The sequence below is a fragment of the Colossoma macropomum genome, unplaced genomic scaffold, assembly GCF_904425465.1.
Source record: "Colossoma macropomum unplaced genomic scaffold, Colossoma_macropomum, whole genome shotgun sequence".
Taxonomy (NCBI): Eukaryota; Metazoa; Chordata; class Actinopteri; order Characiformes; family Serrasalmidae; genus Colossoma; species Colossoma macropomum.
The window spans coordinates 44,484,322-44,504,848 of NW_023494795.1; the positions used below are offsets into that span (position 1 = coordinate 44,484,322).

The following is a 20,527-nucleotide window of genomic DNA, read 5'->3' on the forward strand; positions in this document are numbered from 1 at the left end:
ACCAATCAGAGGCTGTGTTCCAGACTTGTCGCCGGAACAACACTACAATTCCAGGCAAAATGAAAGTACACCTCTAGCACGCAGCTTTACAGAAATATTTATTCTTTTAGCCACAATGTCTGATATCATATACAATGTTGTCGACCTGAGAGGGTTAATAATGAGTATTTAGCAGCTATAAGAACAAGAGGTTTTAGAACAGCGCCTGGGTGTTTCCTCTTCAGGTGCACGTGCATCATACTGGTGCTGCTGTGGTGTACAAGGCTGGAGTCAGCTTCCTATTTGCCAGCATCTTGTTTCAATTTCCCCGTTCCACCTTAAATGGTGCAGCAGTTTACCTCAGGCACAAGAATGTAACTGCAGCACTGTTTAAGGTGGAACGGTGACATTCGAATAAAAAGCTGGCGAACAGCAAGCGGACTACCCCGTTGTCTGTGGTCTGCCGTCGAAACTTTGCAAAGTGTACAAACCACCTTTTTTGTTTTGTGCTAATCTGAAGTACCTTTGATGCCTTGACTCGGACTCTGCAGGCGCCATGACTTTTAAGACTGTAGCGAATAGAATAGAGTCAACCAATGACTGGAGCCGAAAGTGACTGACGTCATGCACACAGCAATTACGCAGCAGTACTGAGGAAAAGCATTTGTCATGTTACTTGAAGCGTTTTAGAAATCTAAAAGGTAATAATAAGAAGAAAATGGCGTGTCAGTTTAAACACTGATGTATTTTCATTGTTTCAGTCCTAGTAAAAGGCGATAACTGCCTTTTTGGGAAAGGAACCGAGAGAGATAGTAAGAGAGGACTAATTTACTGTTAAACAGCTTGTAAATATGCTGGGAATTTGGAATTCACGTCTAATAAATGTAAGCGTGCCCCAATGGTCAGTTTTTTTCACGTTTGAGAAAGAGAGGTTGAGATGGACAAATGAACGACGACAGGTGAAGCTGTTGAAGGGACTGTACGATCCCTCACTGGGATACGTTTGGGCCCAGGTGTGTGCGGTGTCTCACCTGGTGGCGCATCCTTGTGCACCTCCACCTGACTGGCAGGAACAGGGGGCAGGTCGTCAGGGCTCAGAACGTCAGGGTGGAGCGACAGTTCGGGAAACTCATCTTCATCATCATCATCAACTACAGATCCACTCTGAGTCCTGGTGAGAAAAACAGCACAGATCCCAGATCAGCTCTGCGAGAAAAACCTGATCACAGCCAATTCGGCTCCGTCTGAGACATCAGGTAACATTCTACCTGCAGATGCTCTGTGGAGTCTTACGGCTTTGATCTGTGAACATAACACTTCCTGCACTGTTCAGTTTATGTTAAATCTGTTCAACCCACAAAAATCAGCCTGATAATCCAGCCATGAACACCATCATCACTGCACACGGGGGAAAAAGGCTGATTAGCAACATTATTATCTTCTCCTGATTATGATATGATTTATTCCTTTATGCTCTTAAACACTCAGTCTATCATTCAGCTCTGAGATCCATCACCAACAGCAGGCTGTACGGTGGGAAACACGCTGCCTTCTGTTTGTTTATAAAGCACTTATAGGTCAAATGCCATCGTACCTCATGTGTGCTTACTGTAAATAACGGAAACGATCAAACTCGCTGTGAAAATCTGCTTTCAGCTGCAGATCAGCAGAGCTGGGCTTCATTACAGGAACCTCTAAAGCTCCACTCGCTGGTGTCACTTCACCATTCTACACTTCTAATCTCTAACCACACCCACTCAGCCTGAGATCACTAGGTAGTTCTTATGTTCTATTGTTTTTGCTTTTACTTACTATTATTATTTTTATTATTTTTATATATGTTTAATTGTAGTTTTAGTATTTTTTGTCTTATTAATTTTTTGCTGCTTTTTTGAACTTTTTTTTGGTCATTCTTACTAGTTTACACTTCATGTTGTCTTTTTTCTGGTTCTTATGTTTTTCCTTTTTATTTTAATGTTTATTTCAATCCAGTGTTCTCTGTTCTAACACTCGGCTCAACTGCATAAGAGGGTCACTCTCAATGTACTCAGAGTTTACAGAATGACTGATTGATGGACTGACTTACTGATGGATGGACTGACTGACAGACTTACTGACTGGCAGTCAGACTGACCGATAGAATGAGACATACACAGACAGACAGACAGACAGACATGACAGGGAGACAGAATGACAGACTGACTGACTGACTGACAGACAGACTGACTGCCACAGACAGAAGTGACTGACGAACAGAATGCTTGACTAACAGACTAAAAGACTGCCAGACAGAATGACAGACAGACAGAAAGATTAGTTGATTGGCCACCTGCCTGCCTGCCTGCCTGCCTGCCTGACTGACGGACTGACTGATTGGCTGGTCGACTGACCACATTTGGTGGACAGTGTCTGTGTGAGTGAAACAGAGACGGGATCATTTTAGCATCTTCTAGTGATCCTCTCAGCCTCTCACTGGCACACCTGCCTGATCTGGACCAGGTCTGAGCTGAGGACTAAACTCAGTTCAGTTCATATATTTATAGAGTCAAAACAGTCTCAGGTTGTTCTCAGTGAGTCTGTGGGGACCCTAATCAGGCCATGAGTGGACGTTGAGGAGATTTGGGGGGGATACGGGCTCTTTAATGGAGTCTCCCTGCTGGCAGTAGCAGAGCTCAGGAGAGCTGCAGCTGCAGCGTTAATTAATCTGGCGGCTAACGACTTCAGTGGCGCGGGAGCAGCTTCACACCGGAGTGAGGCGACTCAGCAGTGATTAAAACATTCTGTGAAATCTCTCTCTCTCTCTCTGAGTCTCTCTGTCTCTCTCTCAGCACTGACACGTCTCAGTACACTTAGACTGAGTGTCGCTGTCCTGCCCGAGGTCACCTGCTGTCTGAGGGGCAAATAAATGAGCTTTTTAAACCTATAAATGAGCTTTTTTTAGCACCAGCCACACACAGTCTGTATTAGGCAACTGAGAGACGCCGTACGAGAGCCACACCTGTTTAGACTGATGTGTAATTTATCGATATTATAACGTCACATATGCTTTTCTAAACATAAAAGCGGAAAAACCGCATGTTTGATTACAAAGAGAGAAAGAATTAGTCCGTAGATTTAGTGAAACACTGAACACAAATCACTGTATTTAGAGTATCTGATGGTATTTATTTAAATACAGTCTTGCTTTGCTCCAGAAAAAGTATCATGACATATCGAGTACTGTGAAAACTTTCTGAAGTATCGTGATATTTCCTTTTTGCCACCTCGTTCAGCTCTATGAACACATTAAACAATCAAGAGTCAAATATGATCAGGATGATCAAATATGATCATAAAAAGTTGATGCTCACACGTCAAACTTGTCCTCCCTCAGCATCTGTTTAAACCTCTTCATGAAGATCCGCTCGCTCTCCACCTGCTCCACACACGGCCGATCTGGAACATCACAACACGGAAAATTAACATATACACAAAATACAGCAAATACAACACATACGACCTGAGAATAACCTTACAGTGTCCACTGAACGGCAGATAGATTACGCTTCTTTAAGGTTCTCTATACAAACGATCCAGCACTAAAGCGAAAAAGAAGCTTCTTTAAGGTTCTCTATGTACACAATGCAGTAGTAAACTGAATAAAAACCTACTTCAGGGCTCTCCAAATAAAAGATCCAGCAGTGAAGTGAATAAGAAGGTTCTTTAAGCTCACACTGGAGATGAATTTTAGTGAAACGTGTAAACGGAATCAGTGCAAATTTTATCCAGATACGATCTGGACACCAAACACATGTTAATGCAGGGTCCAAACAGGCTCAGTCCATCTCTGTAGGTCAGTGGTCTCCAGCTCTGGTCCTGGAGTTCAACCTTCCTGCAGAGTGTAGCTCCAAACACAGTCTGCCACACCTGCTCCAGAGGACCAACCTCTTCCCAAGTCCCTGACTGACTGGATCAGATGTACACGGCTGTGTTCAGACTGCTTTGTTCCTCAAATCAGATCTGTTGAGGTGGCTCTGTTATCTATAAGTGATCAGATCAGATTTGTGTGTCCAGACATCACCAGTCTATCTGCATGGGTTGCCGTGGTAACGACGTAGGCGTCAGTAACTACGTAGCTACACTGGCGATGTGGATTTCAGTCGCGGATGCAGGAGAGATGGAGGAGCATCATCTCTTCATCAGCTCTTCTTGAATCCCAGCACTTCACCACTCTGGATTCGACATCGTCGCTGTTTGCATGTTGCGAGTGACACAAAAGACATTTTGAATTCTGATCTGAGCGTCCAGAGCGTCCAGACTGAGACACATCTGTAAAAATACGACTGGAATCGCATTTCAAAGCAGCTACGAATGTGGTTTAGGTCTGATTTGCAAAAATCTGATTTGGGCTGGCAGTCTGAACAAGACCTTAGAGCTGAGAAAGGGGCGGGGCAGGTAACTGGATGCAGGTTGGAGCTTAAAGGTCTTAGTCCATCTGAGAAAATGACCTGCAAAGCTGTGTATCTGATAAACCAATAAACAATGCACTGTGGTTGTTCTGCGAGAGGGACGGTAATCCCACCCTGAGAGTGAGGGGTTTCAATCTGGGAGCTCTGGTTTCTCTCTCTCCTCCGCTGCTTCTCATCCTCCCAGATGCCCTGCAGTCCAGGATTCCTGCCGATCTGATCTGCTCACACAGTCACACACACACACACACACACACACACACACACACAGTGGTGTAACTGTCTGCACACAGCTTCACCTTTTTTATTATTATTAATATTATTATTATTATTGTTGTTGTCGTTGCTGTTCATGTGGGTCTTACTCTCTATCTCCAGTCGGTTTAGAACATCTGCAGCTACAGCGTCCACCTCCAGCTCACATACACTGACCCTCGCCACGTCCTCCATCACCAGAGAACTACACACACACACACACACACACACACACACATATATATATATATATATATATATATATATATATATTATATATACACACATACATTTAAAGCATTAAAATACCAAACACAAAAAATCTTTAATTCATAGAATATACACAATATAAACTACAAACATACACAGATTAAGATGTAGAACATATTAAAAGCATAACTATTGAGAAAGTATGAAGTACTAATTCACAAATTATAACATACTGAATTAACTAACATCATATGCTTCAATTATGATGCACAGAATATAGCAAAAGCATAAATATTCACAAACTGTGACTGAATGAATACACTAAGATGAAAATAATGTAGTGAATTCACTGAAAGCATAAATATTCATACATTGCGATGAAATGAATACACTGAGACAAAAATATTAAGAAATGATGATGAACCTGGGTAAATTATCCTCGTCCCACCGAGTGAAGGTTCCGCCCAGAACACTGTCACTGAGCTTGGAGGTGCAGGAGCTTCTCCACGGACTTCTGCTCTCCACCGCACTGTGACCCTCTGACAGAGAGATTCAGATTCAGATTCAGATTCAGATGATTCTACTGAACTGGTTAAAAAAAAACAGCTGAAAATAATTTTAAGACTTTAAACTGATCTTGGACTTCAGACTAAAACCCTTTAGATCTGAGTGACTCTAAACCTTAATCATGATTATTTTATTAAAACTAATGAACATTCTATTCTGTCACTACCAAAACAATCACAACCACCCAAACTTCACTGAACGTCTGAAAAGCTTAGAGAATGTTTAGAGGCTGCTCAGTGAGTCAGATCTGGACTTTAACTCACTGATTTTAACGATGTTTTTGTAACACTGGAACTAAATACAGTCAGACTAATAAAGCTAAAAGGAATTAAACCTGGCGCTGCAGCAGGTGTGCAGAGAGAACATTAGAGGTGAGCTGAGCTATTGTGGAGGGGAAAGTGGGCGGGGCCTGCTAATCTGTGTGTGCTAATCTCCGGATGGGATTTCCTGCTGCTTCATTAACTCTGGAACTGGGTGACACTGACACACACACACACACCGGTTTGATCTCTGCGGACTTTCCCAACATCAAACGGCTCTAATACTCAACACACACACACCCCACCCCCCACCACTACTCTCTCCCACCGGACAGACGCTGAGAGATCACCGCTAAATGACACCAGCTTACTCTCAGAGCGGACGCGTCTAAATCAACACGGTCTGTCCTCAAATCGACAGATCAGTGTTCATTCATTAACACTGTGTAAAAAAAGTTTCAACATTCTTGTATAATTAACTGGTTCAGATGTAAACAGAGCGGTTCAGAGTGGTTCAGAGCGGTTCAGAGAGTTTCAGAGTGGTTCAGAGTGGTTCAGAGCGGTTCAGAGAGTTTCAGAGTGGTTCAGAGTGGTTCAGAGTGGTTCAGAGCGGTTCAGAGAGTTTCAGAGTGGTTCAGAGCGGTTCAGAGTGGTTCAGAGAGTTTCAGAGTGGTTCAGAGAGTTTCAGAGTGGTTCAGAGAGTTTCAGAGTGGTTCAGAGTGGTTCAGAGTGGTTCAGAGTGGTTCAGAGCGGTTCAGAGTGGTTCAGAGAGTTTCAGAGTGGTTCAGAGAGTTTCAGAGTGGTTCAGAGTGGTTCAGAGTGGTTCAGAGTGGTTCAGAGCGGTTCAGAGTGGTTCAGAGTGGTTCAGAGCGGTTCAGAGTGGTTCAGAGTGGTTTGGTGTGAAACGCTCTGTTCTAGATAAACTTACCGAGTCAGAATTGTTCACAGTGGTGGTGATAGGAACCAGACGTCCACCTCTAAAAGCTCCCTCACAGAAAGTTCCTACATGAAATGGTTATGAATTCACTGCCTGATGACTGAGACACTGTTTTATGATAGTTTAGAGAACTTGAACTCCATTCATGGTGGAGGGATACATGCAGGGCGCTGTGAGGCAAAATAGTCCCCAAAGAAAACTTATTATTTCAGATTTTCCACTATTTTCCATCATCAACATTCCATATAAACTCAGAAGACTCGTGTAGGTTCACTGGTGGTTCTGGATAGTAAATAAAATGTCTATATCTGTGTTGTAGTCATGGCGACCCCTGGTTCCTATCACCACCACTGTAAAGACATCTGAGATGGTTAGTTTTTCAAACCATTTCACATTAAAACCACTCTGAAGGACTTTGTTTACATCTCAAACACTGAATTAGCAGACATTTGAAATTTTGGTGGAATTCTCCGTCAGTAACATTTTAGCTGCAGAGTGTCAGAGAGCTGGAATTCACTACTGGAGTCTCTAAAACTCGGGTTGATGGTGTCAATCAATCATTTTAAACTTGTCTCTACTCTCCTCCAGACAGGCTGCAAAAGTTTCAGTCGAGTTTAACTTTTGTTTTTCGCTTCTTATTATAAGTATTATTACTGATTAACCCGCTGCCGTCTGGGAGGAGATATCAGAGCAACTGAAGCAGAACCACAAGGTTCAAGAGCACTTTCTACCCTCAAGCTGTTAAACTGGTCACACCAACAGCACCAGGTCATGAACACAAACACAGCTTTAACTGAATACACTGTGCATTCAGCGTCAGCGCGCGACATCAAGCGCCCGCCAACCATCTACACATCATTTACATAAAACACACCCTAATTCATGCAGATATTTCAGTAGGGAGCCAATAAAAAGACAGCGTTCAGCGGCTCATGAGCCAATGGCTGTTCTGGTAGGCGGAGTCTGGGATGGAGCGGTGAGTGCAGTGCTCCCCCTACTGACCAAACTTTATAATGTTAACATTACAACCACTGGAAAGAATAAAATGCAAAACAAACTGTTTTAAGACGGCAGAACGATATGACTGATCATTTTTCTACAATAACACATTTTAACATTGTACTACTGCAGCGTGTGACACTACCCAATGTCTTGTATTGTTTACGTTGAAGGTGGAGTCAGCAGCATAAACCAAAACCACTATATCTATTTAAGTATGACAGGGAAACACTGCGAGTGAATCTCTTACAGTAACTTCAGCAGCGCTACAGTGGCTAGCAGATTAGGCTACAACGCTAACTCAGCTAACAAGCAACATTAGCAGATTCCTTAGAGCAGCTTCAGCCACCCCAGCGGCGCAGGCTACGGGTGGCGGTACCTGATTTGCGTTTGCGGAAGCGCACGGCCGACAGGTTGATGAGGTTCATGCCGTACAGGTTGTAGTCGATGAAGAGTTGAAGCAGGAAGGGGACGTGAGCTTCATGGGGCTGAAAACACTTATTCATCACAGCACCACCCTGTAACAGTTCACACACCCTATACACACACACACACACACACACACACACACACACAGACACACACACACACACATTTAATTAGAAACACATTCATACAACATCATATTACACTACCTGGCCACTTTATTAGAAACACCCACCTTGTGCTTCCACTACTTGGCCACTTTATTGGAAACACCCACCTTGTGCTTCCACTTTATTAGAAATGCTTCCCCTATAGCTCTGCTCTGTAGGTGTTCAGTTACAGACTGCAGTCTGTCTGTTGCTGAACAGTTTATCAGCTCCTCCCACCCCATTCATCACTGGAGAGACCCCCACAGGACCACCGCTGTGCAGTCATCAGCAGTGGCGCTGATATGAGCGCAGTGAGAGAGAGAGAGAGAGAGAGAGAGCAGCTCGTCTCTCAGGTCTCTGAGCAGCAGAGCTGTGTGAGTGACGGCCTACAAGTGAGGAACTAAGAATAGCACCACACACACACACACACACACACACACACACACACAGACACACACACACACACACACACACACACACACAGACACACACACAGACACACACACACACACACACACACACACACAGACACACACAGACACACACACACACACACACACACACACACAGACACACACACACACACACACACACACACACACACACACACACACACACACAGACACATACACACACACACACACACACAGACACACACACACACACACACACACACACACACACACACACAGACACATACACACACACAGACACACACACACACAGACACACACACACAGACACACACACACACACAGACACACACACACACACACACACACACACACACACACACACACAGACACACACACACACACACACACACACAGACACATACACACACACAGACACACACACACAGACACATACACACACACAGACACACACACACACAGACACACACAGACACACACACACAGACACATACACACACACACACACACACACACACAGACACACACACAGATACACACACACACAGACACACAGACACACACACACACTCCTCCAGACCGTGCTGGGTCATTATCTAACTCAGCACAGTGAGCAGCACCCTCACCATTCCAGTCTGTAACACTGACCGCAGTGTCCACTCATCAGCTCCGCTCTAATTAACACACTGCATTAATTACTGCCTCTTCAAACAGAGCATGTTCATCAGGGAGACCCACCTTCTCACCATCTGAGGGCTGTAGAGATAGATCTTCATAAAGGGCTTCTCCTGAGCATGATAACCATAGAACGGCCTGCAGAGAGAGGGAGAGAGGGAGGGAGAGAGAGAGAGAGAGAGAGAGAGAGAGAGGGAGAGAGAGAGAGAGAGAGGGAGAGAGAGAGAGGGAGAGAGAGAGAGAGAGAGAGAGAGAGAGAGAGAGGGAGAGAGAGAGAGAGAGAGGGAGAGAGAGAGAGGGAGAGAGAGAGAGAGAGAGGGAGAGAGAGAGAGGGAGAGAGAGAGAGACTAGTAATATGTACAAAAATATAGTAATTTTTTTTTCCAGTTCTCTTCCCAATTTAGTCAGATCCACCAGCTCTAGGAGGGTGAAGACAAAAACTCCGAGTCCTGTGAAGCTCCACCGCATCTTTTCAAACACATATATATATATATATATATATATATATAGAAGTTTGATGATTAACTGAATTTTCAATAACTATTTTGCCTTCTAATCATGATAAAAACAAGACGAAGTGACTATTGTGCCACATTCCATTTCACTAAAGAGGCTCTTGTTTTGTCGTTATAAACGTAGCGCAGCCTTTCTGTTACACATGCATAGACATCTAACACACATACACATTATATAGACATAGACACAGTAGTTTTCAGTAGGCTGTGGAAGTGCACTGCGAAACAGTTAATCTTATTTATTGTGATCTTATTTAGATTACTTATTATTTTTATATTATATACTTCAACGTTTGTGTGTGTATATATATATATATATGTACACACACACACACACACACACACACACAGTGTGATTTTTTTGTGTATCTTTTTTTTTTTAATATTTGTTTTTCAGCTGAATTATATTTCATTATAAGTTGTTATAAGCCGGTGAGTCATCATGTTAAATAATCGTGATCTCAGTATTGACCTAAAGAATCGTGATGATGATCTGTGCCATAATCGAGCAGCCCTTATATATAACTGCATTCGTCACTGTTAAAAGTGATGCAGGTTTGGCATATCGGGTTAAATGTTGCGGTGCTTCATTTTCTGTAGAGTTCTGGAAAATATATAACCTAAAATCAACATGTCGCATTTTGAAAATGCCAGCTGCTCTTCATATTGTGTTAGTATTTCATAATAAATGGACCAACAGAGATGCTCCAAAATTACGTGGAAAGGCAGGTCGCTCCGCTCACTTCCACTCAAAGTTTAGAACGTTTTCTCCTTCTCCTGAAACGGTCGTATTTTTAGAGATGCGAGGTTTTGGTGTGTTTGTTTACGTACATGCCGGACACTACGGTGATCTTGTAGATGTGCTGGGCGGTGGAGGCTGGGTTTCCCAGGCTGATGTTGACCGCTCGGTCAATGCTGTAGGCCACCTGGCGCAGGTAGCGATCTGGCTGCTGCCCAAAGCCATCATATGGCACAAAGACGTACGGCAGCACGCCGTGCAGGTGCAGACATGTCTTCTGACCTACGGAGAGAAGGAGGGAGGCGGGGGGGAGAACTGTGATGAGTAGAGTGTAATAATTCATAACACAACTTTACACACTTGGGAAAATAAACCATAAAATGCAGGCTGTGCAAAAAGCTACAGCACCTATTATAACTGGGAGGTGGGCGAATTTTCACAACACATAATATGTACCGTGATATTTTGACTGAACACACATTAAACCCTCTGGGCTCCACAAACTCTCCCACACATCAAATCCTCTGTGTCTGTATCTGTGTCTGTATCTGTGTCTGTGTCTTTGTGATGATCCAGCTCAGAAATCCAGTTCAAACACTTCCTGAATCTGTAGAGTCGCCCTTTCCATTCCATCTTATCTCGAGATCATACGAGACTCACATCCGGAGTTATGAGCCTATGAAGAGGGGCTGAGATACACGTCATCTGCCTCTCACCGTGTGGAACTGGTGGATTGGTGTGTCCGTCTACATTCTGTGTGAAACTGACCAATGGACACTCAGGAAATCACTAAGGACTGACCATCACGCCGGACACCCTTCATTCTTCATTCAGTCCACATCGGAGACTCGTGTGAAACGGCGTGCAGAGAGTTTACAGCTGCTGAAGCTGCTGCAGCGGTTTTGGAAAGTAGTGATGAAGATAACGGAGCATTTAGATATGAAACACATCGCATATTTGGACTGAAAATCAATACTAATACCGATACAGCTGATCGATCCTTCCATCTCTAATCTTACACACTGCACCTTTAACGTGGGTCTCACATCACCGACATGTTTAACTGGTCAGATCTGATCACGTGTGGGAAGGTTAGAGCTCTGCTGTGTTAGAGCCCAATAACACCAGCAGTAAACGAGTTTCTACCATCACTGGGGCTGTTACCACGGTAACTCAGTTAACCGTCACCAGGCACAAACCTAAGACCAGCATATAATGAGAGAATGAGAGAGAGAGAGAGAGAGAGAGACACAGAGAAAGAGAGAGACAGAGATACACAGAGAGAGAGACAGAGAGAGAGCGAGACAGAGAGAGAGACAGAGATAGAGAGAGAACAGAGACAGAGAGAGACAGAGAGAGAGAGAGAAAGAGAGAGAGCGAGAGAGAGATAGAGAGAGAGCGAGAGAGATACAGAGAGAGCGAGAGACAGAGATACAGAGAGAGAGAGAGAGAGAGAGAGAGAGAGAGAGAGAGAGAGAGAGAGAGAGAGAGGCTGAGTGAGGCTGCAGTTCAGAACACCACTCTCAGTGAGCAACAGTTTACACACGCGTGTGCGAGCGGCTGTGATTGGACGTGCAGCAGAACACGCAGGGTGTTGCTGTGGTGATGGTGTGTGTGCTGCACTCAACTGACAGCCAAACCCCAGACAATAAAATAAACTGATTACAAAACTAATGAACATGCTGCAGTCTACCGTTAGAGCAGCACAGTAACAATATTATATTACTACGTAATATATAACCATAAACTCATGACTCTGCTACCCAATCCAGCTGTTTCTGTCTGTTACTGATGGAGTAATAAATATGATACAGTCCAACTTTAGTGGCATTTATAGATATTGTTCTCATTTTTGGACAAAATAAACCTTACATGCTATTTCATTTAGTACAGTTTTAAAAATGACTCTGAATCATACCGAATCACATCAAACCAAATCATGACGAAATGTTCATGCACTGGCATTAGATCATCATCTAAAGAATCATACGTGAATCATACTGAAAGGTGATAAAATAACTTCCTAAATTTGCAAAAAAATTATAAACGAATGAAACTGAATCATGGTTAACCAGGAGGTTTCACGGTGTTCTGAATCATTTCCTAAAGAATCATAATCAAATCATAGTGAAATCTGAGATTTGGAGAGACAATAAATCAATAAATCAAAAAATCAAAAACCTAAAGAATCGTTAGTGAATCAAATTGAACTGTGGTCATGTAATTTCCTAAAGAATCATAAACGAATCAAAGTAATTCATAGTGAAATGGGAGATTTAATGATGCACTGAATCAGATCTTAAAGAATCACAACAAAATCAAAACTAATCATGATAAAATGTGATACTTCATTACGCACTGAATCGTTTAGTAAAGAATCAAAAACAATTCAAGACGGATAATGAAGTGTGTAACTTCACGACTCACTGAATCATCCTGAACAATCAATATCAAATGGAGTCATTATCAGATTCACACACACACACGCACACATGCGCACACGCGCGCACACGCACAAATCAGTGTACGACTGCACGTGCTCACTCAGACGCATCCCGGCAACACACGAGCTGCAGCTGTTGCTAGGCAACCACACTGATGACAGTCACTGGAGACCAGAGAGAGAGAGAGAGAGAGAGAGAGAGAGAGCCAGACAGAGAGAGAGAGAGAGATGGAAAGAGGGGGAGAGAGTGATAGAGTGATGACAGAGATAGAAAGACACAAAGAAAGAGAGAGAGCGAGAGAGAGAGAGAGAGAGAGAGAGAGTGAGAGAGCCAGACAGAGAGAGAGAGAGAGATGGAAAGAGGGGGAGAGAGTGATAGAGTGATGACAGAGATAGAAAGACACAAAGAGAGAGAGAGAGAGAGAGAGAGAGCAAGTCTAGTTTGCTGACTGAGAGAAGGAGCACTGCAGAGATCAGTCAACAGTGATTATGGAATAACATCCATTTTTTTCACTAACATTGTTTATTTAAAAACAAAGAGCTCTATAATGTTCATATGATCCACACAGTCACTCTGACAGACTGTAATATACTACAGGAAGTGTAGGGGGCGATATGGCTTCTACTGTTTCATTTATAAAGCTCTATAATGTTCATATGATCCACACAGTCATTCTGTAGAGTTTTTTCTGAATGAGAATTTCAGGACTGAAAACATCAAAAATCAAAATGAATCTCTGTCTCAGAATCAATACTCATATCAAATATTAAAATGTGTACGGTTATGGATTAGATATCTTGAATTAGACACAAGCACTCTTCCTACAGAGGTGGGGGGGGCGACAGTGCTGAAATGTTGGGCCCTGATTAGTGACGAGGTCAGAGAGGTGAGAGAGGTCAAAGGTCACAGCAAGAGTCACACAAGCAGCGACACGAACAAAATCTGACCTGACTGGAACGAGGGAGGAAAAGAAACAAGGGAGTCTGGAAATGCCTCAAAGAAAAACCCTCATTCAACTCCTCTCTTAACCAAGTCAAAATGAACCAGAATTTGATTTGCAGCCAACTTACAATGAATCAAGATCTGAAACAACGAATCAGAAAAGCAAATCATAACAAGCCAGAATTTGATTCTGAATCAATTTACAGTGAATCAGTCATTTAATTATCAGCCAGTTCAGAACAAACGTGATGGAGCTACAGGCGTAAATATGGGGTTTATCAGGCAGGAAACTGAAAAAAAGGAAAACTCCAGTGACGACCTGAGATCTGAGATCATATTCCAGTGATCTGAACATAAAAACTGTATCTTACTGTATAAGTTTAGAAACTCTGAGAAACCTGGAGAGAGAGAGGACCTGCAGATGTTACTGGAGCAGACTGAGCGTGTGAGTGAGTTTAGTGGATGGCAGAACCGGGTTCTGGTCTCTAATTGAAGGTCCAGAGCTGCCAAATTCTCTCAGAACACGATGTTACCCAACAGACAAACTCCAGACTCTGCGGTTTCCCTCCACGCAGTAATTTACACACAAAACGGAGAAAAATGAAAACAGTTTCTTCTCCAGCTGCAGAAACTCATTTCTACAAAACACAACCTCCACTGACTCCTCCCCATACGAAAGCCCCGCCCATCCTGCACCAACGGCCAATCAGAGCGAACTGGTGGAGTAACGAGAAAGATGAAGTTCAGGTAAACACTGTAGCGACCAACGCTGCAGTGCAGAACACCTGCCTGATCAGAGATCAATACTGATGACCGATGATCAGTAATGAGCTACAGTCTCCACACAGACATCTTTTGGTATCCATTACTGATTTTATTTGTTTTCGGGACGTGGATCAGTCTGGAGAGCATAATTCCCAGACCTGGAAAGGTGTGGAAGTACAGTGCTCTGGAAAAACACTGAAAATGTTTTGGAAAAATATGGAAATTTAGAACAAGTTTTTAAAAGGAAAAATTTCAGAGTTCTGAACATTTGGGAAGAGTGGAAATTCAGAAATGGAAACTAAGAAACTGTTTCTATTAGAACAAAAAACTGAAGATGTGTTGGAAAAAAACATGGAAAACATGGTTTGAATATTTTTTGGAAATAGGATGAAAATTAAGAAATGGATACTCAAATGTTTTGGGAAAAACATGGAAGTTCAGAAAATGTTTTTGGAATAAAGCTGGAAACTCAAACGATCTCTGTAAAAAAAAAAAGGTGCAGCAAATCAAGCAAAACATTCTGGGACAAGCTGTAAACTCGGAGAACGTATTTTGAAAAAGTGGTGAAGAGCAGGAAGAGTAAATTAGCTCTCAGCTAACGGTGTTGATGAGGAGGAGATTACGGAGAGCCGGAGCGGATTAGCGGAGCGGATCCTCACACAGAGCTGAAGAGAGAAACATGAAAAGAAGAAGAGGAGAGAGAAGAAAGGGAAAGGAGGAGGGAGAGAAAGGAGGAGCTGCTAATGGAGGACACATTCCAGAGCGGTGGGGCTCCCCCAACTTCAAACAACACTTTAACCCCCCCTCAAACAGCCCCGCTGCACCCCCACCCTCACCAAATTACCACTCTGTTAAAGAACTACTGCAGGATTATCACTGAGAGAGAGAGAGAGAGAGAGAGAGAGAGAGAGAGAGAGAGAAGAGGAAGGAGCGTAGAAAGTGAGAAAAAGTAGAATGAAAGAGAGAGAGAGAGTGAAAAGAGAAAGAATGTGAAAAAAGGGGGAGAGAGAGACAGAGAGAGAGAGAGAGAGTATGAGTGGATCAGACACAGCAGAGCTGCTGGAGTTTTTAAACACTGTGTCCACTCACTGTCCACTCTATTAGACACTCCTACCTTTAGGTCCACCTTGCAGATGTAAAGTCAGAGACGATAGCTCGTCTGCTGCTGCACAGTTTGTGTTGGTCATCCTCTAGTCCTTCATCAGTGGTCACAGGATGCTGCCCACAGGACGCTGTTGGCTGGATATTTTTGGTTGGTGGACGATTCTCAGTCCAGCAGCGACACTGAGGTGTTTAAAAACTCCAGCAGCACTGCTGTGTCTGATCCACTCGTACCAGCGCAACACACAATAACACACCACCACGTCAGTGTTACTGCAGTGCTGAGAATGATCCACCATCCAAATAGTACCTGCTCTGTGAGGGTCCATGGGGGTCCTGACCACTGAAGAACAGGGTAAAAGGGGGCTAACAAAGTATCAGAGAAACAGATGGACTACAGTCTGTAACTGTAGAACTACCAAGTGCACCTATATAGTAAGTGGAGCTGATAAAATGGACAATGAGTGTAGAAACAAGGAGGTGGTCAGAATGTTATGGCTGATCGGTTTATGTGTGTCTTTGTTGTAGCTGTTTTGATCAACCCTATACGTCACACTAAGCTCTGCGATTGGCTGATTATTATGTCAGTCAACACAGGCAGCTGTCGATCACGCTGAACGCTGAATGTCAAAAGCTTCCAGACTTGTTGTTAATATACTGCGCAGCCTCCAGGCGCTGATCAAGGCTAACTGAGGCGAGAGAGCAGAACCTTACAAACGCTCTTAAACAGGAAGGAGTTCAGGAAAGATCTCAGAAAAACACTCTGGAACGAGTGGAGAGAGAGAATAGAGATATAAAGAGAACAAAGAGAGAGAGAGAGAGAGAGAGAGAGAATAGAGATATAAAGAGAACAGAGAGAGAGAGAGAGAGAGAGAGAGAGTGTTTACAGTGTTGGGCTCTAACCGCTCCCAGATGTCGTTCTGCTCTCAGGAAAATACAAACAGCATTAAAAAATAAAAACAAATCAAAACCAGCCTCTCTCTCCCTCTCTCTCTCTCTTCCTCTCTCTGTTTCTCTCTCACACTCTTCCCCCCCACTCTCTCTCTCTCTCTCTCTCTCAGTTCATTTAAGGATTTGAGGCCCAGCTGTCTGACCTGAATTCACTGTCCTGCTCGGGGCAGCAGCTCAGCATTCAACGTCACACAGCATCAGACACCAGGCCTGCAGTTAGCGCCATGCTAGCTGTTCTTTATAAGCTTCCGTTACCTGTTAGCTCCGTTAGCCTCGTAGCTCCAGCGCTAAAGCTAAAGAAGGAAACTTCAGACACCGATCACATCCGATCAGTTCCGTGTAGTGTAAACTCTCTCTTTAACCCCGCTGTGTTCAGGCTGATTAGTCACGCTCGGTCTCGCTCTCTGAGCGATCACGCTGGACAGTGAGCGGCGGGGTCGGACGCTCAAACCCCTCAGAGATGAACGCACCACTGCACGCCGCCCAGCCGCGCCAACGGTGACGGGGAGGACAAACGTGACCGTCCACACCATCACTAATGCTGCCCAGCTGCTCCGACTGGCTTCATCTGGGCGCAGGCCGAGTGAGGAAACCGCAGAGCTGGATCATGTGGCTTGTGGTCTTGTAGGAGAACCTTAATTCAGATGGAAACGTGAACAGAAAAGACCGGGATGTGGTGGGCATCAGTGACCGCGGCATCAGTGACCGCGGGCGTCAGCATGACACATTCTGGGGTGTTTAAATCAGCTGTGAGTCAGTTAAGATAATTACAGCAGTAGATCTTGTGGCTTGTGGTCTCGCAGAACCTTCAGACAAACCTTGTTTCTGACATGTAGAGTGATGGGGGGGTGCGGAGGGGGACTGTGTTAATGCACGGGGTACATAAGATTAATAAACATGTTTAATGTCGTTGTGATGTATAAAACTACTGGAAGGTCCTGAACAATGAGATTAACCTGATCTACTGGTCTAGATATTTGGCTTTTCTGAGATTTAATAAGTTGGAACAGACATTAATAGCAATAATAATAGTAGTAATAACAATAATAATAATAACAATAATAATAATAATAATAATAAACCTATAACTAAAATAATTTGTATTGAATATTTAACAAACTGCACTAAATCCAATTAAACAGGCCAAATTCTGCTCACTCTATAATAAAACCTGTAGTTACACACTTAAAGATGGTTCTTCAAGGGTTCTTTAGTAAAGAAAATGGTTCTATATAGAACCATGAACACACAAAAACCATTTGCATGCTTAGCATGGTGAAATGGTTTCTCAGATTGATGGAGAAGGTATTCTATATGGTTGTACACAGCACCAACAAGGGTACTGCTACTGTTACAAGCTGGACATCATAACAACAGAAGAACCCTTTAAAGATGCAAAGAACCCTTTAATCATGCAAAGGGCTCTTTGATTGTTCATGGTTCTATAAAGGACCATTTCAGAATGTGCTGCAGACAGTTCTGTATGGAACCTTATTGGAAAGGGTTCTGTACAGCACCAAGAAGTGTTCTTTTATTGTTACATGCTTGACATGCACTCCTAAAAAAGGCTCTTCAAGGGTTCTTTAGTAAAGATAATGGTTCTGCATAGAACCACGAACACTACATGAACCCTATGCATGGTAAAAATGTCCTTTGCATGGTGAAACGGTTCTTCAGATTCATGGAGAATGTGCTGTAGCTGGTTCTATATAGAACCCTTTGGAAAGGGTTCAATATATCACCAAAAGTGATTCTTCTATTGCTACAAGCCTGATATCATCCTCCATAGTGCAGCTTCAAGGACAGAACGTTTCTGACTGTTCTAAAGACACAGAGGAACCTTAACTTCTGTACGTATTTGCAGATGCATGTGCTAAAATACGAATAAAGCTACGCAGCTGGGATTCGGTGGATGTGTGTAACTGTAAGTGTGTTACTGCGCTGGATACATGCGCTATATAAAGATTCCAGGGTGAGGGATGAAGCCCAGTCCTGGACCCTGGACTGGATTTCCCCTCAGTGGAGAATCTTATACCATAACGCAGCACCAAACACGGTGATAAGAAACCCAGCCTCTCCAGTGCTAACAGCTAAAAACACTCTGATCTACTACAGAGAACCCACCACTCCCCCCACACTGAGGCTCTTCAACATAAAAGTGTACGAATGCTGTATCGGCTGTATTGGAGTATCACTCGTCTGCCGCTGTGTGGCATCTAGAAAAGCTGAGTGTGTTTTATTTGTGATGCAGAACAAAGACTTTGCCAAAATAAAATACTTTGAAAATGTAACTGTGTAAATATCAGGACTCAGAGGCGAGTTAGATTAGATAGAGTTAGTATTGGTATCGTTACTCTGTATCGGCCGATATTAAAGGATCAGGTATCGGTATAGGAAGGGCGCCTGTCATGCTAACACGGTGTTAGACAGCATGTATTCCCACCACAGCTGCAAACAGTGCCCCGCCTTACTGACCCTCACCAGGGCCACGATGCTGCCCGTCGTACCTTGAGTCAGACCACCTCCATGAAGCGCTGAGCAACCCATGCATGGACCGCGCTGTTACCCCACCTAGCCCACCGCTAAGAGAGGCTAGCGGGCTGGTAGACGGAGTGAGGCTGCAGTGTGAGCGCCATAGCGCTGGAGATTCGGATTCTACAGCGGATGAAGCTGCAGTTGTGATCTCAACACTGTAGATAATAGCTGCTGATTAGTAACGAAGCTCCTGAGCCCAAAAAATGGTATTTTGGACAGCACTGATTTACACACATCCACAAAGCTACATGTTTGATCTTATTATGTTCATGTCACATTCATTTAATGCATAATTGGAAAAGCGAGATCGGATTCGCAGCATAGTGTCCACTAAATACACCTTTAAATGTCACATTTCTACATGCAGAACACAGCTGTGCTGACTAAACGACTCAAAGAACCTAAATCAGTTTTCTCTCTAATCAGGTTAATGTGGTTCTTGCAGGTAAACAGTAAACATGTACTAAGTTTACCCTTTGAATAACGTTCCACTGACCAATAACTGACCCATATATTTCACCATATTTCTCTCCTCTCGCTGTAAACTGGTAACTAATCTTGGGTAGCGTGTCCGTAATCATTCCCCTGACCAATCACAGGGCTGCGTCTCTGGCCCCACCCACACAGAACAGTTTCAGAGTCAGAGAAGCTTAGCAAGCTAAAGCTAGCAAGCTAGCCCACCTGTCTGTAGCCGCCTGTCACCCGTTCACTCGTTTATCAACACCAAGATCGTTCACTCGTTTGCTTCGTCCGTCCATCTGTCTGCACATCTGTTCCTCCATGGCTGGATAATGATTTTAGTTCTGTGTGAGGGGCGGAGCAGGGTACTAGGGTTGGACAGAGAGCTGTCAATCAAGCTGCTCATTAGCCACGCCCACACAGTCCTCAGACAGGTCAAGCAGTGTTTTTCATATTTATATCACATTTTTCATTCAAGCTTTGCTGGATGTTTAATAGAACACTCACGTTCCACAAATGTTAATGAATGAGAAATATCTGAAGGTTCTATCTGTGCATTTGAAAACCATCTACAGCAGAGAGAAGCTTTGAGGAACATCTCACACGCATGTGGAGGTGTGTGAGTAAAGCTGCACAGTGGTTTGGTTTGGGGGCGTATTGACATTTTTAAGGTGGTGTCTGTACGTTTGAAGCATTTCCTGAGGTCTGAAGGTCTCCTCAGGTGTGAAAGTCGTGAAGGG

General features: G+C 43.6%; 1 protein-coding gene across 3 annotated transcripts in view; it reads right to left on the reverse strand.

Annotated features, from left to right (window-relative positions):
• The window catches only part of rev3l (REV3 like, DNA directed polymerase zeta catalytic subunit), a 54,615-nt gene that overhangs the window by 31,831 nt on the left and 2,257 nt on the right, over window positions 1-20,527 (reverse strand). For 2 of the 3 annotated variants that reach the window (XM_036582526.1, XM_036582527.1), the window contains exons 2-9: window positions 10,683-10,872; window positions 9,400-9,474; window positions 8,032-8,189; window positions 5,314-5,428; window positions 4,790-4,884; window positions 4,541-4,645; window positions 3,330-3,414; window positions 1,011-1,150 (exon numbers count right to left, since the gene is read on the reverse strand). In XM_036582526.1, coding sequence (XP_036438419.1) covers window positions 1,011-1,150; window positions 3,330-3,414; window positions 4,541-4,645; window positions 4,790-4,884; window positions 5,314-5,428; window positions 8,032-8,189; window positions 9,400-9,474; window positions 10,683-10,872 — 963 coding nt within the window. Of the gene's footprint in view, window positions 1-1,010; window positions 1,151-3,329; window positions 3,415-4,540; window positions 4,646-4,789; window positions 4,885-5,313; window positions 5,429-8,031; window positions 8,190-8,355; window positions 8,481-9,399; window positions 9,475-10,682; window positions 10,873-20,527 lie in introns of those variants that run through there. The other variant, XM_036582528.1, reaches the window with a different exon arrangement.